Raw genomic sequence first — 25,932 nt, 5'->3', positions numbered from 1 at the left:
GGGGGGGAGGGGGGGCTAGCTACAGCTCTCCCACCGCTAATAGCCTGGCGTGCTGCGATTTACACCGTGGCAGCTATTAAACCATTAGATCACCGCTGTCTACGTTGACAGCAGCGTCTAAAGGAATCTTATATCCATCCCTGGTGGTCTAGTGGGGTGGATCGTGCTATTTTGGTTGAAATTATTTTATCTACCAGGACAAGTGGATTTTCTTGAGGGACAAGTAGATTGTGTTCCGCTTTAGTCCCTTGGACAAGTAGTTTTTTTTTATTTATTTCCACACCCCTGGCAGTGTCTAGTTAATTGCCTATAATTTCCACCTGTGGTCTGTTCCATTTGCACAACAGCATGTGAAATTGATTGTCAATCAGTGTTGCTTCCTGAGTGGACAGTATGATTTCACAGAAGTGTGATTGACTTGGAGTTACATTGTGTTGTTTAAGTGTTCCCTTTATTTTTTTTGAGCAGTGTATATATTGAGGTGTTAGAACTTCTATATTAAAAAGTAACAGAGGATACACTAAAATAGTGCAGGTCATCTAATTCATTGCCAGGCACCACGATCATGAACTGTAAAGGGGTTGTCCCACAATCAAATATTAATAGTTACTTATTTTTTCATTGTTGCTACTAAGAGCTGTAACTTATTTATTTTTTTTCATTGACACACAAGGACTTGTTTTTTTGTTTTTTTTCTGGACAAGTTGAACTTTTATACATTTTATATACATAACGTAATGTTGTAATGGAATTATTATTATTATTTTTTTTTTTTAAACCTGTTAAGGACGCAGGGCTTATGCGCCCAAGTCCTTAAAGGGGTTATCCAGGAATAGAAAAACACAGCTAATTTCTTTTAAGAACAGCTTCACGTGTGTCTCCAGATTGGGTTTGGTTTTACAATTTTGCTCCATACACTTGAATAGAACTGACCTGCAGAACCACACCCAACCTGGAGACAGACTGGATCTGTTTTTAAAAGATAGTAGCTCTGTTTTCTATTCCTGAATAACTCCTTTAACCCCTTAAGGACCAAGCGTTTTTTTCTACTTTAGTTTTTCCCTCCTTACATTTTAAAAATCATAACCCTTTCAAATTTTTATTGGTACCATTTTTATTTTGATCAGACTTTTTGATCGGTTTTTTTTTTATTGAAGAAAAAGTGACCAAACATACGCTATTTTGGACCATATATATATATATATATATATATATATATATATATATATTTTTTTTTTTTTTATGGTTTGGACATTTGCGCACATGGCGATACCACATATATGTTCTGTTTTTATTTTTTACACTTTTTTTTTTTTTCAGTGGGTAAAGGGGGGGGGGCTGATACTGATTTTTATTAAGGATTTTTTTTTTTTTTTATGCAGTGTTATAGCCCCCTTTAGTGGCTATAAAACTGCATGCACTGATCTCTTACACTGTGCAATACATTGCAATAGGAATGCATTGATCAGTGTTTTCTGCGCTTGATTGCTCAGGCTTGGAGCAATCAAATGCTGATCGGACAGCCGGGAGCAAGGTAAGACACCTTCCGCTGTCCTGTAAGCTGTTTGGGAAGCTGCGATTTTACCGCAGTGATCCCAAACAGCTCCGCTGAGCTAACAGCAGTGTATTTTCCCATTTTAGACACCGCAATCAACTTTGATTGCAGAGTCTAAAGGGTTAATACCGGACATCAGCCCGATCGGCTTCACAGATCGGGAGCCGGCCACAGGACATAAATATATACCTCCGTGGTCGTTAAGGACACAGGGTGTACCTGTATGCCCTGGTCTCGTTACCAGCGTTTAAAGCACGCTCACGGGCTGCTACCAGCAGCCAGGACCCAGGGTTAATGCCTGGTATCACCGATTGGGCCGGTGGCCGACATTTACACTTTTAGCCCCCATTGCAATGTCCCGATCAGCTGAGAGGATGTCGGGAGGATCCTTTGCCTGCCTTCTCGCCGTCCTTGCAGCCATGCAGGCTGGCGCACTATATTAATTGTGGCAGGAAACAGAACAGTGCCACCTAGTGGCCGTTTTTTCTATTACATTTTTTATACTATTTACAGTCATGGCTGTAAACGTTGGCACCCCTGAAATTTTTCAAGAAAATGAAGTATTTCTAACAGAAAAGGGCGCCATTAACCCTTCAGATGCCGTGATCAATACAGATCACGGCATCTGCAGCATTGCGGACACTAAAATGGATGATCGTATCGCCCGCAGCGCTGCCGTGGTGATCCGATCATCCAGCATGGCAGCCCTTCACCTGCCTCCGCTGCCTTCCACTGGTCTTCTGCTCTGGTCTGCGATCGAGCAGACCAGAGCAGAAGATGACCGATAATACTGATCAGTGCTATAGTTACATAGTTAGTATGGTTGAAAAAAGACCTACGTCCATCAAGTCCAACCAGGGAATTGAAGGGAAGGGTGTAAGGGGATAAGGGAAAGGGATGTAGTTTTATATGTCTGCATAAGCATTAATGTTATTTTGTTCCAGGAATGTATCTAACCCTGTTTTAAAGCTGTTAATTGTTCCTGCTGTGACCAGTTCCTGAGGTAGACCGTTCCATAAATTCACAGTCCTCACGTTAAAGAAGGCGTGTCGCCCCTTTAGACTAGACTAAACCTTTTCTTCTCCAGACGGAGGGAGTGCCCCCTCGTCCTTTGGGGGGGTTTAACCTGGAACAGTTTTTCTCCATATTTTTTTATATGGGCCATTTATATACTTATATACGTTTATCATATCCCCCCTTAAACGTCTCTTCTCAAGACTAAACAATTGTAACTCCTTTAATCGCTCCTCATAGCTAAGATGTTCCATGCCCCATATTAGTTTAGTCGCACGTCTCTGCACCCTTTCCAACTCCTCAGTGTCCCTCTTATGAACAGGCGACCAAAACTGAACAGCATATTCCAAATGAGGCCGTACCAATGCTTTATAAAGGGGGAGTATTATGTCTCTGTCCTTTGAGTCCATGCCTCTTTTGATACATGACAATATCCTGCCAGCTTTGGAAGCAGCAGCCTGACATTGCATGCTATTCTGTAGTCTGTGATCTACAAGTACACCCAGATCCTTCTCTACCAGTGACTCTGACAGTTTAATCCCCCCCTAAGACATACGATGCATGCAGGTTATTAGTACCCAGATGCATAACTTTACATTTATCCACATTGAACATCATTTACCAAGTGGATGCCCAGACACTTAGTCTATCCAAGTCATCTTGTAACTTATGCACATCCGCTATAGACTGTACCGTGCTACAAAGCTTGGTGTCATCTGCAAAGATAGAAACAGAGCTGTTAATACCATCCTCTATATCATTGATAAATAAATTAAACAACAGCGGGCCCAGTACTGAACCTTGGGGTACACCACTAATAACCGGGGATCAATCAGAGTATGAATCATTGACCACCACTCTCTGGGTACGATCCATGAGCCAGTGTTCAATCCAGTTACAAACTAAAGTTTCCAAGCCCAAGGACCTTAACTTACCTGTCAGACGTCTGTGAGGGACCGTATCAAACGCTTTGGCAAAATCCAGAAACACTATATCCACAGCCATTCCTCTGTCAAGACTTCTACTCACCTCTTCATAAAAGCAAATTAGATTGGTTTGACAACTTCTATCCTTATTAAACCCATGCTGGCTATCACTTATAATACTATTATCCCCTATGTATTCCTGTATGCAATCCCTTATAAGTCCTTCAAACAATTTACCCACAATGCACGTTAGACTTACCGGTCTATAATTGCCTGGCGAAGACCTAGAGCCCTTCTTGAAGATTGGTACCACATTCGCCTTGCGCCAGTCCCTTGGCACAATACCAGACACCAGAAAATCTCTAAATATCATGAACAAGGGTACAGATATTACTGAACTTACCTCTCTAAGAACTCTTGGGTGTAGTCCATCCGGCCCTGGAGATTTGCTTACATTTACTTTACTTAACTTAACTTGTACCATCTCTACATTAAGCCAGTTCAGTACATTACATGATGTGTTACCAGCACTGACCTGGCCAATGTCAGCTCCTTCTTCCATAGTATATACAGAACTAAAGAACCCATTCAGTAGCTCCGCCTTCTCTTGATCGCCCGTGACAACCTCCCCATTATCATTATTAAGGGGTCCTACATGCTCTGTCCTTGTTTTTTTTGTATTTATATATCTAAAAAAAATATTTAGGATTAGTTTTGCTTTCTTTGGCCACCTGTCTCTCATTTTGAATTTTTGCTGTTTTTATTACATTTTTACAGATTTTATTAAGCTCCTTGTATTGTTTAAATGTTATAGCTGACCCATCAGATTTGAATAGTTTGAAGGCTTTTTTTTTGTTGTTTATTGCTCTTTTAACCTCATTTGTCAGCCATGTAGGATTTAGTTTTAATCGTTTATATTTGTTCCCCTTTGGTATATATTTAGCTGTATAGTTATTTAGAGTTGATTTAAAGATGTCCCATTTACCTTCTGTATCAGTATTTGAGAACACCTCCCCCCAGTCTATGTCCTGTAGTGCAGCCTTCAGCCCAGGGAAGTTTGCCTTTTTAAAGCTATATGTTTTTGCTTTCCCAGTCTGTCTTTGTTTTCTACATTTTAAGTCAAAAGTAACTATATTGTGGTCGCTATTACCAAGGTTTTCCCGCACAGTTGCATTACCAACCAGCTCTGCGTTGTTGGAAATGATCAGATCCAACAAGGCATCACTTCTTGTTGGGTCCTCCACAAACTGGCCCATAAAATTATCCTGCAATAAATTTAGGAATTTTCTCCCCTTTGTTGTTTTAGCCAGCCCCCGGCCCCAATCTCCCATTATTACCAAAAATCTCCCATTATTACCACTGTACCTGCCCGGGCGGCCCTCTCTATGGGGGGCATTTACTAAGGGGTTTAGTCATTTTTTTCTGACTATTTTTGGCGCAAAATTGTCGCAATTGCGCCTACCCTATAAATTGTGCGACTTTCCCTAGCAAGAGCTAGAAAGTCAAAAAAAAAATTCCCGCTTAATTTACGCAAGTTTTCAGTTTTGACTTGCAGTGGTCAGGAATTTATTAACTGAGACAGTCGCAGTTGCGCAATAAACTGTCGCAACGGCCATAAAAATTGACTAAATTTACTCCAGCTCCAACATGGAGCAGGAAAAGCTGCTGCCGCCCGGGCTCCGACATACTTTCTCCCCGCTACCCTCACTGATCACCGGGACACTGCAGTGATTTACAACCCCCCCTCTCACCTGCCAGCGCCACACAACTCCCATCTGTCTGCTGTTGCAAGACTACAAGTCCCAGCATGGCCTTACAGTGAGGACACGCTGGGAGTTGTAGTCTTGTAGCAGCGGGAGCTCAGCGGCGCGGGCGGGAGACAAGGGGGGGGGGTAGCGGGGAGGCCGTATGAGGAGCCCGGGCGGGAGACAAGGGGGGGGGGGTGGGTAGCGGGGAGACCGTATGAGGAGCCCGGGCGGCTGCACTGTAATGTCAGCCCGGGCTCCTGCCCTGAGAGCCATAGGCTTTGGCTGTCAGGGCATGCTGGGTGTTGTAGTTTTGCAACAGCTGGAGGGCCACAGTTTGCAGACCACTGGTGTGTGGTCTGTAAACTGTAGTCCTCCAGCTGTTGCAAAACTAAACAGCTGAAGGGGACCGGCGAAGAAGTTCACTTACCCTTCCGAGGCTCCAGCGACGATCGCTGACGGAGATCGACGCGCGGCACTGTCGCGCGGCAGTGTCGCGCGGCAGTGTCGTGCAGCGCTGGATCCTACGGAAGACGGTAAGTTGCGCAAGCTTCCCAACCAGGGTGCCTCCAAATGTTGCAAGACTACAACTCCCAGCATGCCTGGACACCCTTTGGCTGTCCGGGCATGCTGGGAGTTGTAGTTTTGCAACAGCTGGAGGCACCCTTGTTGGGAAACACTGGCCTAAAACAGTGTTTCCCAACCAGGGTGCCTCCAGATGTTGCAAGACTACAACTCCCAGCATGCCTGGACAGCCATTGGCTGTCCGGGCATGCTGGGAGTTGTAGTTTTGCAACAGCTGGAGGCACCCTTGTTGGGAAACACTGGCCTAAAACAGTGTTTCCCAACCAGGGTGCCTCCAGATGTTGCAAGACTACAACTCCCAGCATGCCTGGACAGCCATTGGCTGTCCGGGCATGCTGGGAGTTGTAGTTTTGCAACAGCTGGAGGCACCCTTGTTGGGAAACACTGGCCTAAAACAGTGTTTCCCAACCAGGGTGCCTCCAGATGTTGCAAGACTACAACTCCCAGCATGCCTGGACAGCCATTGGCTGTCCGGGCATGCTGGGAGTTGTAGTTTTGCAACAGCTGGAGGCACCCTTGTTGGGAAACACTGGCCTAAAACAGTGTTTCCCAACCAGGGTGCCTCCAGATGTTGCAAGACTACAACTCCCAGCATGCCTGGACAGCCATTGGCTGTCCGGGCATGCTGGGAGTTGTAGTTTTGCAACATCTGGAGGGCCACAGTTTGCAGACCCCTGGTTTGTGGTCTGTAAACTGTAGTCCTCCAGCTGTTGCAAAACTAAACAGCTGAAGGGGACCGGCGAAGAGGTTCACTTACCCTTCCGAGGCTCCAGCGACGATCGCTGTCGGAGATCGTCGCGCGGCAGTGTCGTGCAGCGCTGGATCCTACGGAAGCCGGTAAGTTGCGCAGGCTTCCCAACCAGGGTGCCTCCAGTTGTTGCAAGACTACAACTCCCAGCATGCCTGGACAGCCTTTGACTGTCCAGGCATGCTGGGGCTTGTAGTTTTGCAACATCTGGAGGCACCCTGGTTGGGAAACACTGTTTTAGGCCAGTGTTTCCCAGCCAGGTTGCCTCCAGATGTTGCAAAACTACAACTTCCAGCATGCCTAGACAGCCTTTGACTGTCCAGGCATGCTGGGACTTGTAGTTTTGCAACATCTGGAGGCACCCTGGTTGGGAAACACTGTTTTAGGCCAGTGTTTCCCAGCCAGGTTGCCTCCAGATGTTGCAAAACTACAACTCCCAGCATGCCTAGACAGCCTTTGACTGTCCAGGCATGCTGGGAGTTGTAGTTTTGCAACATCTGGAGGCACCCTTGTTGGGAAACACTGGCCTAAAACAGTGTTTCCCAACCAGGGTGCCTCCAGATGTTGCAAAACTACAAGTCCCAGGTTGGGAAACACTGTGCCCGGCCTCCGCCCCACCTTACTGTAAGGGCATGCTGGGAGTTGTAGTCCTGCAGCTGGGGGCAGGGGACAAGCTTGTCACATTTATTATCACCTGCTCACACATCTCCTGCACCACACAACTACAACTCCCAGCATGTCCTTACTGTAAGGGCATGCTGGCAGTTGTAGTCGTGCGGGGCGGGAGATGTGTGAGCAGGTGATAATAAATGTACTAACCCATTTTTTTGTTTTGTTCTCATTTCAGATCCGTTTATCCTGTGGACTCCTTCGGATTCGGTGGACTACTTCGATGACCAGCGTTTTTCTTTGTTTGATTTTAATAAAATGGTTAACGAGGGCTTGTGGGGGAGTGTTTTTTGTAATAAAAATGTTTTAAAACCTGTTGTGTTTTTTTCTTACTTTACTAGACAGGCTTAGTAGTGGAAGCTGTCTTATAGACAGAGTCCATTACTAACCTGGGCTTAGCGCTAGCCACAAAAACAGCTAGTGCTAACCCCCTATTATTACCCCGGTACCCAACGCCACAGGGGTGCCGGGAAGAGCCGGTACCAACTGGCCTGGAGCGTCAAAAATGGCGCTCCTGGGCCTAGGCGGTAACAGGCTGGCGTTATTTAGGCTGGGGAGGGCCAGTAACAATGGTCCTCGCCCACCCTGAGAACGTCAGGCTGTTACTGTTTGGTTGGTATTTGGCTGAGAATGAAAATAGGGGGGACCCTATGCGTTTTTTTTTTTAAATAAATAATTAAATATATTAAAAAAAACGCATAGGGTCCCCCTATTTTTATTCTCAACCAAATACCAACCAAACAGTAACAGCCTGACGTTACCAGGGTGGGCGAGGACCATTGTTACTGGCCCTCCCCAACCTAAATAACGCCAGCCTGTTACCGCCTAGGCCCAGGAGCGCCATTTTTGACGCTCCGGGCCTGTTGGTACCGGCTCTTCCCGGCACCCCTGTGGTGTTGGGTACCGGGGTAATAATTGGGGGTTAGCGCTAGCTGTTTTTGTGGCTAACGCTAAGCCCGGCTTAGTAATGGACTCAGTCTATAAGACAGCTTCCACTACTAAGCCTGTCTAGTAAAGTAAAATAAAAATAAAACACAACAGGTTTTAAAAAAAATTTATTACAAAAAACACTCCCCCACAAGCCCTCGTTAACCATTTTATTAACATCAAGCAAAGAAAAACGCTGGTCATCGAAGTAGTCCACCGAATCCGAAGGAGTCCACAGGATACACAGATCTGTAGAAGAAGTAACCAAAAAAAAAAAAAAGTGTAAGTACATTTAGGGAGAAAAAAACTGTGTTAAAAAAATGTAATAAACACACACACACACACACTAAACGCCGTTTACCACTTCTGAGCCATGACTACAATTTACAGTGATCCCTCAACTTACAATGGCCTCAACATACAATAGTTTCAACATACAATGGTCTTTTCTGGACCATCGTAAGTTGAAACCAGAGTCAACATACAATGCTACAGACAGTCCAGATCTGTAAAACGTGTCAATGGCTGGAAGAACCAACCAATCAAAATGGGCATTCACTGGTAAAACCCCTGTATTACTGAAGTGTATGCACTGACTGGTATTACATGTTCTGTACACTTTACCTGTATCAGGGTTAGCTGCTCTTTTGGACACCAGGTGAGGGCAACTCCATTACTTGTTTTGGACATTGCCTGTACTGTACAGGACCCCTGAAGAAGCTCCTGTCCTCTACATAGACCAGTGTTTGCCAAGCAGGGTGGCCCCATTTTTTGCAAAACTACAACTCCCAGCATGCCCGGACAGCCTTTGGCTGTCCAGGCATGCTGGGAGTTATAGTTTTGCAACAGCTGGAGGCTCCCTGCTTGGGAAACACTGACATAGACAGTGATTTACAGCTCCCAGCAGATCTTTATTACTTTTATATGTAAGGATTTGCTTTATCTATATCAGTTATCTACTTATTTTTCTTTGTCACTTTTTCCTATTTTTGGATGACATTTTGGTGCCTTTAGAACCAATTACCCTGTTTCCATAGAGTTATGGTCTCAACATACAATGGTTTCAACTTACAATGGTTTTCCTGGAACCAATTAATATTGTAACTTGAGGGACCACTGTAGTTATTGAATTATTTAGATGTGGTGAAAAAGCTAAAAAAAAACTCAAAAACAAAAGATCCAGAAGGAAACCAGCAGCCAAACCTATTCAGACAGCAGGAAAAAGGAACAGACTATTTTTTCTACTACATGAAGTAAATTTCCCACTTTTGCCTATGTGTGCCAAATTTATTAATGCCGTGCAGCAATTTAGTAAATTTGTCGCACATAGTCAAAAATGAAGTAGAAAAAAACAGGGTAAAAACCAGACTACATAGTAAAAGATTAGTAAATGCCCCCCTATTTGTTTATACAGCCGACCTTCTATCTCTTCAGTGATATTAGGGGGTCTGTAGATTACAACAAATACTATTTTTTCAGTATTTCCCTCCTTTTGTAATTCTACCCACAGTGATTCCACCTCCTCAGAATCATCACACACTATGGCATCGTTCACACTGACTTTCATACCACTTCTTACATACAGACAGACTCCACCACCTTTTCTGTTCATTCTATCCTTGCGAAACAATGTAAACCCCTGCAGATTGACAGCCCAGTCATGCGAGGAGTCCAGCCATGTCTGTGACCCCCAACTATATCAATATGTTCCTCCAGTATCAAGGCCTCAAGCTCCCCAATTTTATTTGCTATGCTTCTGGCATTTGTGAACATAAACTTTACATTTCCATTAAGTTTTACACATATAGTCTCACTAATGGGATTTTCAGAGTTATTGGGGTTAATGTTATTATTTGAGTTATAAGGGCTAATTGTACTGTTTAAGTTATTGGGGCTAATGGTATTTTTTGAGTTATTGGGTCTAACGTTATTATTTAAGTTATTGGGGTTAATGTTATTTTTTGAGTTATAAGGGCTAATTGAAAATTTAAGTTATTGGGGCTAATGGTATTTTTTGAGTTATTGGGTCTAACGTTATTATTTAAGTTATTGGGGTTAATGTTATTTTTTGAGTTATAAGGGCTAATTGAAAATTTAAGTTATTGGGGCTAATGGTATTTTTTGAGTTATTGGGTCTAACGTTATTATTTAAGTTATTGGGGCTAACGGTATTTTTTGAGTTAATGGGGCTTATTGTAGTTATTGAGTTATTGGGGCTAATGGAATTTTTTGAATTATTGGGATTACAATTTTTCGGGCTACATTTATTTTTACAGCTGGTTTGTAACGCATGAATCTCCTTATCCACTGCTCTTAACCTCCCCCCACAGGACTCCTCTCCACCCACCATTATGTCCTGACCCCTCTCCAACCTATCCATCCCACTGTCTGCTTTCTTTGCTTTATTATCCTCCCCCCCACTCACCTAGTTTAAATACTTAGCCACCCCTTCCAGGATTCTCTCCCCCAGCACAGCAGACCCCCATGTCGTATGCATAGCACTGAAAAGTATTAGCAATCGAATGATTGCTATAAATAGTCACCTATGGGGACTATTAAAGTAACAAAAAAATGTAAAAAGCCCCCTCTTCCAATAAAAATGTAAATTGTCCCATTTTCCCAATTTCACCCCCAAAAAGTGTAAAAAATAAAAAAATATATAAATATTTTATATACATATTTGGTATCGTCGCGTGCGTAAATATCACAACTATTAAAATAAAATGTTAATGATGGCGTACAGTGAACGGCGTGAATGTAAAAAAGTCCAAAATAGCTGCTTTTTTATAACCAATTTTATTCCCAAAAAAATTATAAAAAAATGTATTAAAACTTTTATATGAGCAAATATGGTATCAATAAAAAGTACAGATTACGGCGCAAAAAAATGGGCCCTCATACCGCCGCTTATACGGAAAAAAGAAAGTTATAGGTCTTCAAAATAGGGGGATTTTAAACGTATTAATTTGGTTAAACAGTTTGCGATTTTTTTTTTTTTTAAGCGCAACAGTAATAGAAAAGTGTGTTATCATGGGTATCGTTTTAATATTAAATTATTGCCCCAAAGAATAAAGAACACGTGTCATTTTTACCATAAATTGTACGGCGTGAAAACGAAACCTTCCAAAATTTGCAAAATTGCGGTTTTCTTTTTAATTTCCCCACACAAATAGTATTTTTTTGGTTGCACCATACACTTTATGGTAAAGTGAGTGATGGCATTACAACGGACAACTGTTCGTGCGAAAAACAAGCCCTCATACTAGTCTGTGGATGAAAATATAAGAGTTATGATTTTTTGAAGGCGAGGAGGAAAAAAGGGGTTAAACTCACCTGGGGTAAGTAACAGGTGTGGGCAATATAAAAATCACACCTGGAAGCAGATAAAAGGAGAGAAGTTCACTTAGACACACAATGCAAAGACTGTGTGTGCCACACTAAGCATGGACAACAGAAAGAGGAGAAGAGAACTGTCTGAGGACTTAAGAACCAAAATTGTGGGAAAATATCAACAATCTCATGGTTACAAGTCCATCTCCAGAGATCTAGATTTGCCTTTGTCCACAGTGTGCAACATTATCAAGAAGTTTGCAACCCATGGTACTGTAGCTAATCTCCCTGGGCGTGGATGGAAGAGAAAAATTGATGAAAGGTGTCAACGCAGGATAGTCCGGATGCTGGATAAGCAGCCCCAAACAAGTTCCAAAGATTTTCAAGCTGTCCTGCAGGCTCAGAGAGCATCAGTGTCAGCGCAAACTATCCGTCAACATTTAAATGAAATGAAACGCTATGGCAGGAGACCCAGGAGGACCCCACTGCTGACACAGAGGCATAAAAAAGCAAGACTACATTTTGCCAAAATGAACTTGAGTATACCAAAATCATTCTGGGGAAAACGTCTTGTGGACAAATAAGACCCAAGATAGAGCTTTTTGGTAAAGCACATCATTCTACTGTTTACCGAAAATGGAATGAGGCCTACAAAGAAAAGAACACAGTACCCACAGTGAAATATGGTGGAGGTTGAATGATGTTTTGAGGTTGTTTGCTGCCTCTGGCACTGGGGTGCCTTGAATGTGTGCAAGTTATTATGAAATCTAAAGATTACCAATGGATTTTGTGTTGCACTGTACAGCCTAGTGTCCGATCTTGGGTCTTCCAGCAGGACAATGACCCCAAACATATGTCAAAAAGCACCCAGAAATAGATGGCAACAAAGCGCTGGAGAGTTCTGAAGGGGTCAGCAATGAGTCAAGATCTAAATCCCATTGAGTACCTATAGAGAGATCTTAAAATTTCTGTTGCCCTTCTAATGAGAGACCTGGAGCAGTTTGCAAAGGAAGAGTGGTCCAACATTCCGGCTGAGAGGTGTAAGAAGCTTATTAATGGTTATAGGAGTGACTGATTTCATTTTTTCCCCCAAAGGGTGTGCAACCAAATATTAATTTAAGGGTGCCAGTAATTTTGGCCAGCCCATTTTTGGAGATTGGTGTGACATTATGTCCAATTAGCTTTTTTTTCCCCCTCCCTTTTTTGGTTTAGTTCCAGTACACACAAAGGGAATAAACATGTGTACAGCATAACATGTTACTGCAATCCTTTTCTGTGAGAAATACTTCATTTTCTTGAAAATTTTCAGGAGTGCCAACATTTATGGCCATGACTGTATATTGATAATTTTAAAAGCAAGTGAATGCGAAAGTGTCTGCTAATTACACAAGGATCACTATATTAACTATATTATATTTACAGGTACTCTTTAAGGTGTAATTTTACCGAAAAGTGCACTGCTTAGAAACAGAAGCCCTAAAAAGTAGCAAAATGGTGTTTTTTTTTTTAATTTTATTTCACCCCACAAATAATTTAGTTATTTTTGTTTCTCCAGATGTTGCAAAACTACAACTCTCGGCATGCCCAGACAATCCAGGCATGCTGGGAGTTGTAGTTCTGGAACATCTGGCCCTCCAGGTATGTATATATATATATATATATATATATATATATATATATATATATATATATATATATATATATATATATATATATATATATATAATATATGTGTGTGTGTTTGTATTAGCTCTATGAATTATTATTATTATTTTTTTTTAGCATATAAACATCTCGTATCACACACATAAATCCCCCAGCACCCTTACCCCCCCCCCCCCCCTTTACAATCCTCAATTTTAGGCTTAGTGCTCCGTCCGACCTTATATCACCCATAAAACACTACAAACTAATTATATTATCCCCTTTTTTGGTTACTTTTTTTGCATTAAAGTTTCACCTCCCCATATTGAAAAGAAAAAAAATGTAAAAAACGAAGAAAACTGATAAATAGACAAAAATAATTTACTTAATTAAATGATTATTATAAAAAAAGATATATATAGAAAGCAATGAAAATAAAGGAGAGGAAGAAGGGGGTACCAAAATACCACACTCTTCGAAAGACACCCCCTTTTCTCCTCCTTAACTTCCACAGTTTCTCCTTTCACTTTTCCTTCCGTCCAGCTATTTTAGCAATTTAGCATTTTTAAAATACGGTATATATCATAAATTATATGATCTTGCCAAAAAGAGATGATTCCCTCTTATGGCACCATCCTTCCTGATTTTTTCGTGATCTACTGTTATGTTTATTACCTATCCCCAGGATCAACAAGCTCAGGGAGAAGCGATCACTTTTTTTTTACTCAAATATTCAATTTAGAGACTGTGCTTTATACAACCTTCATGAGTTTACTCAACCATCCACATGAAAATGTTCTCAATCGGAAGATTTCCATGCACCACCTCTATAAATGGAGTTTTATGGAGTGAGGAAGCAAACACACACAAAAGGAAAAAAAAAGAAAGAAAATTAAACACACAATTAATGATTTTTAGAAGGTGATGAGGAAAAAACGAAAGTGTGAAAAACCCTGCATCCTTAATGGGTTAAAGGGGTTTAGGAATTGTTACCCCTTAAACGGGTACTAGGGTGAAAAACTGATGTATGCTTCACAGGAAGTTATTTTCTTTAATTTCTTTTCTGTCTGCCCACAGTGCTTTCTGCTGATACCACTGTAACCTACATAGTAACATAGTTCATAAGGTTGAAAAAAGACCAGAGTACACAAAGTTCAACCTATATACGTAAGGAGTCCCTACTGATTTGATCCAGTGGAAGGCAAAAAAAACTCATACTAGTGGTAAAAATTCCTTCCCGACTCCAAATATGGCATCAGAATAAATCCCTGGATCAACGTTCTGTCGCTGTAAATCTAGTATACATAACCAGCGATGTTATTACTCTCCCAAAATGTATCCAAACCCCTTTTGAACTTTTTTTTTTTTTTTTTACCCAGTTCACCATGACCACCTCCTAAGGAATAGAGTTCCACAGTCTCACTGCTTTTACAGTAAAGAACCCTGTCTGTGCTGGTGTAGAAATCTTCTTTCCTCTAGACGTAAAGGCTGCCCCCTTGTTATAGATTCTGTCCTGGGTATAAATAGATCATGGGAGAGATCTCTGTATGGTCCCCTGATATATTTATACATAGTAATTAGGTCCCCCCTATGCCTTCTTTTTTCTAAACTAATAACACCAATTCTGATCATCTTTCTGGGTACTGTAGTCCGCCCATTCCCCGTATTACTCTGGTTGCTCATCTTTGAACCCTTTCCAGCTCCACTATATCTTTCTTGTACACTGGTGCCCAGTACTCTACACCGTATTCCATGTGTGTTCTGACTAGTGATTTGTACAGCAGAAGAATGATTTCCTTGTCGTGGGTGTCTATACCCCTATTGATACACCCCATTATTTTATTTGCCTTGGCCGCAACTGTCCGACACTGATCACTACAGCTAAATTTACTATTAACTAAGACCCCCTAAGTCCTTTTCCAGGTCAGTCGTCCCAAGTGTTCTCCTATTTAATACATAATCCCAGCCCAGATTTTTCCTCCCCATGTGCATTACCTTACATTTATCAGTGTTGAACCTCATGTGCCACTTCCCAGCCCAAACCTCCAACCTATCCAGATCCATTTGTAAGGCTGGGTTCACACCACATTTTTGCAATACAGTTCCCGTATACGTTTTCAATTCAAAAACCGTACAGAACTGTATTGAAAACCGTATGCTTTGACTCTCCATTGAAAACCAAATGCCAAAATATGCATCAGGTTGTGTCCGTTTTGCATCCTGTACGGTTTTGTCAGTTTTTTTTTTCCCGTATACAAAATCGTAGCCTACCATGGTTTTTGGTCCGGGTGAAAAACCGTATTGAAACATATACATTCTTTTTTTAACATGGGAGTCTATGGGAACCGTACAGAACCGTATGTGCGTAAGGTTCCATCCGGTTTTCAACTTTGCACAGTTTTTTTTTCTTGGAATTTCAATCAAATAAGTGAAACATTATTCATAATGGAATGAAAAGTAAAAAACGTATACGTTTTTTTTTCTCAAAAAAAAGGATGCAACCGGACATCATTTTTCAAACCGTATACAGATTCAAATTTTGTACAAACTTTTTCATACAGTTTAGTCAGGTTTTGAGGAATCTTGTTTCTCAAAAACCTGATACGCGAACTGTATTGCACAAACGTGTTGTGAATCCAGCCTAACAGTGCACTGTCTTCTATTGTGTTGACCACTTTACAGAGTTTAGTATCCTCTGCAAAGATTGCTACTTTACTATTCAACCCCTCTACAAGGTCATTAATAAATATATTAAATAGAACATAACCCAAGACTGACCCCTGTGGTACCCCACTAGTAACAGTCACCCAATCAGAATAAGTACCATTAATAACCACCCTCTGTTTCCTATCACTGAGCCAGTTACTTACCTACCTATACACATTCTTCCCCAGCCCAATCCTTCTCATTTTATGTACCAATCTTTTATGTGGCACCATATCAAATGCTTTGGAAAAATTCAGATATACGACATTCAGTGATTTCCCCCTGGTCCAGTCTGGAGCTCACCTCCTCCTAAAAACTGATCAGGTTAGTTTGACAGGACCAATCCCTCATAATCCCATGCTGATATGGAGTCAAGCACTTATTTTTATCAAGATACTCCAAAATAGCATCAATTAGAAAACCCTCAAACAATTTACATACAACGGTGGTTAAAATAACAGGTCTTTAATTCAAAATATTGGCACCACATTTGCCATGCGCCAGTCCTGGGGAACAGACCCTGTCACTATAGAGTCCTTGAATATTAAAAATAAAGGTCTGTATATTACATTACTTAATTCCTTTAGAACACGGGGGTGAATGAAAACTGGACCTGGTGATTTGTTTATTTTGATTTTTTTTTTTTAGGCGGCACTGTACTTCTTCCTGGGTTAGACAGGTGACCTGTACTGGGGAGTTTACCTTATATCGCTGTATTTCACCTGGCATTTCATTTTCCTTGGGGAATACAGTGGAGAAGAATCTGTTTAATAGATTTGCTTTTTCCTGATCCCTGTCTATAATTTCCTCATTATTTTTTAAAGGGCCTACACTTTGATTTTTTACTTTTTATGCTGTTTATATAGTAAAATAACATTTTGGGGTTAGTTTTACTCTCTTTGGCAAGGAGTCTTTCTGTCTCTATTTTTGCAGCTTTTATCTGTTTTTAACATCATTTACATTTTTCTCTCTAGCTTTTTAATGCTTCTTCACTGCCGTCCTATTTTAGTAGTTTAAATAATGCTTTATTTTTGTCATTTATTGCCCCCTTAACATTTTTATTCATTCACATTGGTTTTCTTTTATTCCTGACCCTTTTTATAAGGTTATACCTCTTATAGTGAGAATTTAAAATATTCCTAAAAGTCTCCCATTTAGTGTCATTATTCTTGTTTTTGAGGACATTATCCAATTTTATTTTGTTAAGGGCTTCTCTGAGTTGATCAAACTTTGCCTTCCTAAAGTTTATTGGTTTTGTGGTCCCTCCCGAGGTTCCCTTATTGCAGAACAAGTTATAATGTATTATATTATGATCACTACTTCCTAGGTGTCCTTCTACCTGCACATTAGTTACTCTGTCAGGTCTGTTGGTTAATATTATGTCTAGTAGGTCGCCCCCTCTGGTTGGGCCTCGCACCATTTGGGACAGATAATTGTCTTTAGCTATAGTCAGAAACCTGTTTCCTTTATGAGATTCACAGGTCTCAGTCTCCCAGTTTATATCAGGATAGTTAAAGTCCCCCATTATTATCCATTATATCTGGTGGCTTATAGCAAACCCCTATCAGAATTTTTTTTATTTTTATCTCCATATATTTCTATCCATAATGACTCCACATTGTTTCCCTCCCGTATATCCTCCCGCAGTGCGGCCTTCAGACTCTTTCACATTGAGACAAACTCCTCCCCCTTTTTGTCCGATCCTCCCTGAATAGACTATAACCCTGTATGTTGACCGCCCAGTCATAGCTATCGTCCAACCAAGTCTCTGTTATACCCACTATGTCATAATTCTCCTTTATCAACTCCAGTTCGTCAGTTTTATTGGTCAGACTTCTGGCATTAGTCAACATGCAATTCAATGGTGTATGTTTTTTTTTTATTTTTTTTTATTTTTTTAGCTCCTCCCTCCGCTCCACTCCCAGGTGCATTAATAAGTCCCCCCTCTCTATCTACACTATCTTTCCCCTCTGTTGTAGGTTCCCTCCCCCCAGTCCCTAGTTTAAACAGCCATCTTCTCACCAAACAGAGCTGCACCCTTCCCATTGAGGTGCAGCCCGTCCCTACGGTAGAGCCGGTATCTGACAGAGAAGTTGGCCCAGTTCTCCATGAACCAAAATATGAACAGAAAAATGAACAGAAAATATTACCTGGGAGGTCTTTGCCTTAAGCTTGCGGCCTAAGTCCCTGAAATCATTTTTAAGGACACTCCACCTACCTCTTACTTTATCATTGGTGCCGATATGTACCATGACCGCTGGGTCTTCACCAGCCCCACCCAGCAACCTGTCAACCTGATCCACGATGTGCCGAACTCGAGCGCTAGGTAGACAACACACTGTTCGGTGATCCTTGTCTTTGTGGCATCGCCCTGTCTGTCCCCCTAATAATAGAGTCCCCGTCTACCAGCACCTGCCTGGCCTGCCCTGCACTACTCCTTACTGGAGCAGACACCCCCCCTGGCGGTCAGAGGCAGTATCTTGCTTCAGTACTGCTAGCTCTGAAATGGCATCCCCCTCATCTGCCAACCGAGCAAACTAGTTGGGGTGTGCCAGATCAGGACTAGCCTCCCTGACACTTTTCCCTCTACCCTGTTTGCTAACTGTAACCCAGCTAGCTGCCTGACTGCACCTCCGTCCCACTATCCTCCCCCACCTCTACCCCAGAGAGTACTTGTTCAGTGAGCAGTAGGCTCCTCTCCAAGTTGTCAATGTGTCTGTGTTGCCAGTTGCTCCTCTAGATCCAGGATCTGGGCTTCCAAATGAACAACTCCCCACACATCTCTCACAAGAATATGCACCCTCAAACTGCTGCTCAAGGTTTGCATACATCGCGCAAGATGTACACCGGACTGAATTTTCCAACATGGAAGCCATCTAGTTATGGGGATTTCCCAGATTAAAAGACAAAAACAGACCATAAATATTACAATTAAATTCTCAGTAGACCTTGAGAGTTTATAGTCCCCACAGTGTAAGGAAAGGAACACTCACAGCGATCTCAAACTCCTGCTTTCAAACTCCTGTTTTACAACTCTTTCAGATGCCTCTCATCCGAAGCAACACTCAAACAGAGCACACTCAGCAACTGATTCCCAGACTCAGACTAAGATTTAAGTACCTGTGACCAATCTACCCCTCCCCCTAGAGGCAGAGTAGAAATAAAAAGGCTGTTTAACATTCTCTGTGATCGCTCTGTGTGCAAATGTAATTACTCACACTCCAACACCGCAGCCACTCCAACTCCACACGCTGTCCATGTCAGGAACTGTCCAGAGCAGGAGCAATCCCCATGGGAACCCTCTCCTGCTCTGGACAGTTCCTGACATGGACAGAGGTGTCAGCAGAGAGCACTGTGCTCAGACAGAAAGGAAATGATAAAAGAAAATAACTTCCTCTGTAGTATAAAGCAGTTGATAAGTACTGGAAGGATTAAGTAATTTACAAATCTGTTTAACTTTCTGCCACCAGTTGATTTAAAAAAAAATTATTGTTTTCCACCGGAGTACCCCTTTTAACACCTGAAATTGAACTACAGCACTACTAATGCTGTTTCAACTGAAATATACATACCGCTCTGAGCCTATTTGAATGCAATGTAGTTGTCTACTGACTATTTTAAGGTTGCTATATGAATTATAGCTGCGCCAACTGACTTACTTTTTTTTTTTTTTTTGAAATTTATATAATTTTGCAGTGTTTTAAATACACATAAGCTCTAAAATCCCCATGCCAATGATGTATGTTCACAAAGTTTGGTGTATATGTAGTATAAACCCAGGATCCAATGAGCCAGAATATGGATATGGAAAAGATATATACTGAAATAATTCTTTATCTAAAATCTACTTGTCTGGGTCCTGTTAATGGTGAATTATTGGAACATTGTTGAACATGGGTCTTAACTTTCTATTCCTTTTTTACAGCTGAAATAGCTGATGTTCAGAAAAAACTGGAAGACTACAAGTTGGAGTTTAAGGAACTGCAAGAAAGCCAGGCCAAAAAGTCGTCTTATGAATTGTGAGTAATTTGGTGTACTTTCAGAACAGTGGTTCATCCTATAGGCGACTACTCTGTAACAATATTTCTGACTCCTTTTAAAAGCCTTATGCAATTTTTAGCCATTCTGATCATTTCTAAGGAAATATAAAAAGTGGTGCAAATGAGTATTTTATTCTGAAGATGAGCACTCGTAACTTGGGAACAGAAAAGTGTAGCAAGAAACTGTAAAAAGGTTTGTGATCAGGGCACCCAAAGCTTTTTAATGCAATCTAATTTTTAGGGGGTTAGCCACAGGTCCTCTTTAATATTAAAAGATTAAAACTTCAACATATGACTTGTGTAAATATAGGGCTTTCCAGAATTATAATATTGATAGGCTATCCTAAGGATCAGCTGAACGAAGGCTGCGGCACACATGTGAGCAATGTGGCCTCTATCACTTACAAGGTTTCAGCTCTACCTGGTATTGCTTCTCGTCTCATGGTAATGAATAGAATAATCTGTAATACTAGGCACAGCTGCTATTAAATATACTGAGCTGTACGTGATGAAGCCACAGGGCAGACCACCAGTATAAAACCCCTATAGAATGCCATTAAGCTCAGTACATTGCCCCTAAATCGACCTCTTATACACAGTGATGCAGACTTGTGAAGTCTCTAAAAGAAGATATATCCAAGATGTGCAGTGATTAAAGCCAATTAATGGAAGTTAAAAATCACCATGGTAATTAATTGTCTAGCTTCTAACCAAGAGTATATGCTTCTTTTTATCCATATTGAAAAGCTTAGTGAACTGTGCATTCAATGCTGTATAGTAACCTGGTTTTATTTCAGTTGGCGTAAATATATGGGTCTACTGCATCCATTCATAAACTCAACATGTAATGACTAGAATATATAATACACATACATATACAGTCATGTCCGTAAATGTTGGCACCCCTGACATTTTTCTAGAAAATGAAGTATTTCTCACAGAAAAGGATTGCAGTAACACATGTTTTGCTATACACATGTTTATTCACTTTGCGTGTCTTGAAACTAAACCAAAAAAGGGAGGAAAAAAAGCAAATTGGACATAATGTCACACCAAACTCCAAAAATGGGCTGGACAAAATTATTGGCAAGCATGTGAAAATTGTTTCAAGCATTTGATGCTAATTTAAACTCACCTGGGGCAGGTAACAGGTGTAGACAATATAAAAATCACACCTGAAGGCAGATAGAGAGAAGTTCACTTAGTCTTTGCATTGTGTGTGTGTGTGTGCCACACTAAGCATGGACAACAGAAAGAGGAGAAGAGAACTGTCTGAGGAATTGAGAACCAAAATTGTGGAAAAATATCAACAATCTCAAGGTTACAAGTCCATCTCCAGAGATCTAGATTTTCCTTTGTCCACAGTGCACAACATTATCAAAAAGCCCCCAGAAATGGATGGCAACAAAGTGCTGGAGAGTTCTAGATCCCATTGATCACCTGTGGAGAGATCTTAAAATTGCTGTTGGGAAAAGGCGCCCTTCCAATAAGAGAGACCTGGAGCAGTTTGCAAAGGAAGAGTGGTCCAACATTCCGGGTGAGAGGTGTAAGAAGCTTATTGATGGTTATAGGAAGCGACTGATTTCAGTAATTTTTTCCAAAGGGTGTGCAACCAAATAAGTCAAGGGTGCCAATAATTTTGTCCATCCCATTTTTGAAGTTTGGTGTGACATTGGCCCTCATTTACTAACAGGATCCAGACCCTTTTTGTCGGGTTTTGTGCCAGAATTTGCTCCAGAATGCCGACTCACTGCTATGAATGACAAGTAAGCTATTAGGAGCAGCAGCCCGAGCCTCCCTGCACTTCTTTACTTGTCATTCATAGCAGTGAACCGTCATTTTTATATGTATGATGTGAGAGTCAGACATATATCTATATGTCTGACCCCCACAGCATGATATGCAGCTGCTATGAATGAGCCTTCCGCTCCGCTGCTAAAAGTTTTCATTCATTGGCAGCCAGGGGAGGGAGAAAATATTAATATGCGCAGCTGGGGGGGGGGGGGGGGAGGGTCAGTGTGTGTGTGTGTATGTATGTGTATATGTATGTATATGTGTGTGTATGTGTATATATATATATATATATATATATATATATATATATATATATACACACAGCGGGGTCAGTATAGATATATAATAGCACTGGGGGGGCAGTACATTTATTCAAGCACAGCGGGCACTAAGTTTGATATACTGCAGCAGGGGAAAAGATATATAGAAACGCTGGAGTGGCCAGATATATACACCCCCCCCCCCCCCCAGCAATTCTATACATCTTTTCCCACCACAGCACTTCTATATTAAAACCCTGCCAGGAGCCCTGATTGGCTCCTCTGTCCCGGCCATTCAGGGCTCCTGGTGGGGAATTTAAAAATGAAAGTTTACTGTACATTGCAGGGGATTGGAACATGCCGCCCGCTCCCCTGCTTAATAACATCTGATCTGATCGGGTCTCAGAACTGAGACCCAGTGCGATCAATCCCTCAGCCCCTCTACTACTACCCCAAACATGGAACAGACCCTGTTCCATAATGGGGGTAGTAGTACAAGCACTAATGTAGTCAGAATTTGCAGAGACTTTTTTCTGTTGCACAGAATACATTTTGTGCGACAGAAAGAAAGGGAAATTAGGCGACAGATTAGTAAATAGCATCAGAAAAAAAAGAAGTAAAGGATTTGCAAAAACACAAACAGACACTCCACTCTTAGTAAATGAGGGCCACTATGTCCAATTTGCTTTTTTTCCTCCCTTTTTTTGGTTTAATTCCAATACACACAAAGTGAATAAATGTGTAGGGGCAAAACATGTGTTAATGCAATCCCTTAGAACTACCGTATGTTCTGTCTACTTTACATTGTTCTTTTATTGTGTCTTCCTTATTGGAACTGCAGCATCTTTTACCTCTAATGATTTTCTGTTATTTAAAGGGCACAGTGCAGCAATAAGATAGCAGAGGTGAATGAACAGTGTGAAGAGAGGATCCGCAGGTTGAGAGCAAAAGATGGTAATACTGTGAATGAGGAATATGAAAAAGACACAACTACAACAAAGTTAAAAAAGGTAAAGGTAGGAATTAATTTTCTACAGGACCTTCAACTTATGTACATACATATAGAAAGCTCTGATACTATTGTTCCTATGTCCAGGGCTCTTTGCCTAAATCTGCTTCACAGTTGCTGTTAATTAGTAATTTATTAAGCCATCTATGAAAATATTTCATGATCTGTTAAAATGAGTAGTAATCTGCCTATGGAGGTTTTAACCCCATAAGGAAGGTTTCTATTTTGCTCTTAAAGGGGTACTTTAAAAGATAGGGGATAAGATGTCTGATCGCGAGGGGTCTGTCCGCTGGGACCCCAGCATGATGGCTGTGTTCGCTCTTCATCCGACATGGAGCTGAGTTTGCTCCATGCACCGGATGACTGGGGTGCCTTGCTGGAGATTGCTGGGTGGTCCCAGTGGTAAGTTTGTATAGCCACCTGCTACAGAAAAGGTTAACATGAACCTTTAGTTCATTTGCCAGAGTACAAGATATCCACCTGAGTGCAAAATATAAAAAAAAAAAACATAACTGTAAGAGCCCCAAACCATTCATGCTGGACAGTTCTCATGGACACTGCACGTTCCTAACCTCACAATACTGGCACTTAACCCCTCTAAGATGTCTAATTCTGAACTGTATCAATCTGATTTTCATTATAGGGCGAATGTCTATATCCCTTTAGTATGCTCCCCTATTCCTCTGGAGTCATTGGGCCCAAACATTTTTCCCAAGGTCTAAAACTTCCATATTTAAAATTTTTTCGCTATATTTGTGTAGAAAAAGACTTTTACATTGTCTTTAAAATTTCAATTAGGGTTGTTTGCATAGAAAAGCAATTATTGTTGGTAGAGCAAAGAACTGCATGTGTGACCTCCATAGTACCTAATGCTATATTTTTTTATCTATACCATATTGATCTTGAATATCGGAAAAAGTCTATAACCCCTTAAAGGGGTACTCCGCACTTGGAATCTTATCCCCTATCCTTTGTTAGATGTTAGATCACCGCGGTCCCGCTACTGGGGACCCCGGGGATCGCCGCTGCGGCACCCCGCCATCATTACTGCGCAGAGCGAGTTCGTTCTGTGCGTAATGACGGGGGATACAGGGGCCGGAGCAGCGTGACGTTATGGCTCCGCCCCTCATGACGACATCACGGCCCGTCCCCTTAATGCAAGTCTATGGCAGGGGGTGTGACCGCCACGCCCCCTCCCATAGACTTGTATTGACGGGGGCGGGCCGTGACGTCATGAGGGGCGGAGCCGTGACGTAACGATGTTCCGGCCCCTGTATTGCCCGTCATTACGTGCAGAGCGCTCTCGCTCTGCGCAGTATTGATAGCGGGGTGCTGCAGCGGCGATCCCCGGGGTCCCCAGTAGCGGCGATCTGACATCTTATCCCCTATCCTTTGGATAGGGGATAAGATGTCTAGGGGCGGAGTACCCCTTTAAGCATGCAGGTCATACAGTGGGGCAAAAAAGTGTTGTCAGCCACCAATTTTTCAAGTTTTCCCACTTAAAAAGATGAGAGGCCTGTAATTTTCATCAAATTTCATCAAAATTTTCACCTCAACTATGAGGGACATAATGAGAAAAAAAATCCATGAAATCACATTGTCTGATTTTTAAAGAATTTATTAGCAAATTATGGTGGAAAATAAGTATTTGGTCAATAACAAAAGTTCATCTCAATACTTTGTTATAAACCCTTTGTTCACAATGACAGAGGTCAAAAGGTTTTCTGTAAGTCTTAACAAGGTTTTCACACACCGTTGCTGGTATTTTGGCCCATTCCTCAATGCATATCTCCTCTAGAGCAGTGATGTTTTGGGCTGTTGCTGGGCAACACTGACTTTGGAGATTTGGAGGCTGGCTAGGCCACTCTAGGACCTTGAAATGCTTCTTACGAAGCCACTCCTTCGTTGCCCGGGCGGTGTGTTTGGGATCATTATCATGCTGAAAGACCCAGCCACGTTTCATCTCCAATGCACTTGCTGATGGAAGGAGGCTTTCGCTCAAAATCTCATGATACATGGCCCCATTCATTCTTTCCTTTACAAGTATCGGTCTTCCTGGTCCCTTGGCAAAAAACTGCCCCAAAGCGTGTTTCCACCCCATGCTTCACAGTAGTAGGAAGGAGTAGAAAAGAAACCCTTGAATACCGGCGCTGCGACTTAAAGCATACAGACAATGACGTCCAGGGTGAAGTAAAAGGATCCTCAGCAGGACCGTTTATTGAACAAAAACTAATAAAGGGCAATGGATTACGTGTTTTGGGAGGAGCCCTCCCTTCCTCAGATCAGGGTGATCAGGGTATGTTGATATCATTAAGCAGGCATCCCTGCAGTGTGCAGAAGGGGATCCTGAGGTAATGACTAACCGGCGGTCTGCAGCGGTTCCGGGTCATCTGGGTCATGTGCGACCTGATGACCCGGATAATGATGATGATCGGTGGTGTCATATACACCACCAATCATCATCCATACAGTACTCGGGGGCAGCACTGTTGCCACCCTCCAGGACAGCAGTGATTGGACGGCCGTAGTGACTGCACCAATCACTGCAGTATGGGGAGTGGGGAAGTGGGTGCAGGAGCATTTCCTAGAGATCTGGTGTGCAGGACTGAGCCCCATGCTGCCATTTCACCCCTCATACACTAAAAAGTGTTAAGTGCCCCCTTTCTGTGGCCCCTTGGCACAGAAAGCAGTCAGGGAAAGCATTAGGTTAGTTAGGGACAGTTAGGGGTTAGACAGTTTTTTTCATTTGTTTTTTTCAGTGTACTGTAGATGTCTGCAGCACCTTTAGCTGCGTGACCCTGGCCCTACAGGATCGATGCGGTCTACCCCCAGCATTTTTGGGGGGCGCATGCCTTTTTTTATTTTATTTTTTTGCTAAACGTGTGGTGGGCCCTCTTAGCTATAAGAATGGTCCGCCACCATTAGCTAAAGCCCACCCGCAGCTGATCAGTCCCGTAGTACTGATCAGCTTTTTTTTTTG

At 41.9% G+C, this 25,932-nt stretch overlaps 1 protein-coding gene across 3 annotated transcripts in view; it reads left to right on the top strand.

Moving 5' to 3' along the window:
- Positions 1-25,932, top strand: part of GOLM1 (golgi membrane protein 1) — a 93,886-nt gene that overhangs the window by 41,677 nt on the left and 26,277 nt on the right. For 2 of the 3 annotated variants that reach the window (XM_056524477.1, XM_056524467.1), the window contains exons 5-6: positions 19,775-19,868; positions 22,821-22,959. In XM_056524477.1, coding sequence (XP_056380452.1) covers positions 19,775-19,868; positions 22,821-22,959 — 233 coding nt within the window. The remainder of the gene's footprint in view (positions 1-19,774; positions 19,869-22,820; positions 22,960-25,932) is intronic. The other variant, XM_056524482.1, reaches the window with a different exon arrangement.

The sequence above is a fragment of the Hyla sarda genome, chromosome 1, assembly GCF_029499605.1.
Source record: "Hyla sarda isolate aHylSar1 chromosome 1, aHylSar1.hap1, whole genome shotgun sequence".
Taxonomy (NCBI): domain Eukaryota; kingdom Metazoa; phylum Chordata; class Amphibia; order Anura; family Hylidae; genus Hyla; species Hyla sarda.
The sequence above is the reverse complement of the archived record's forward strand: the minus strand, read 5'-3'. Positions and strand labels throughout refer to the sequence as shown.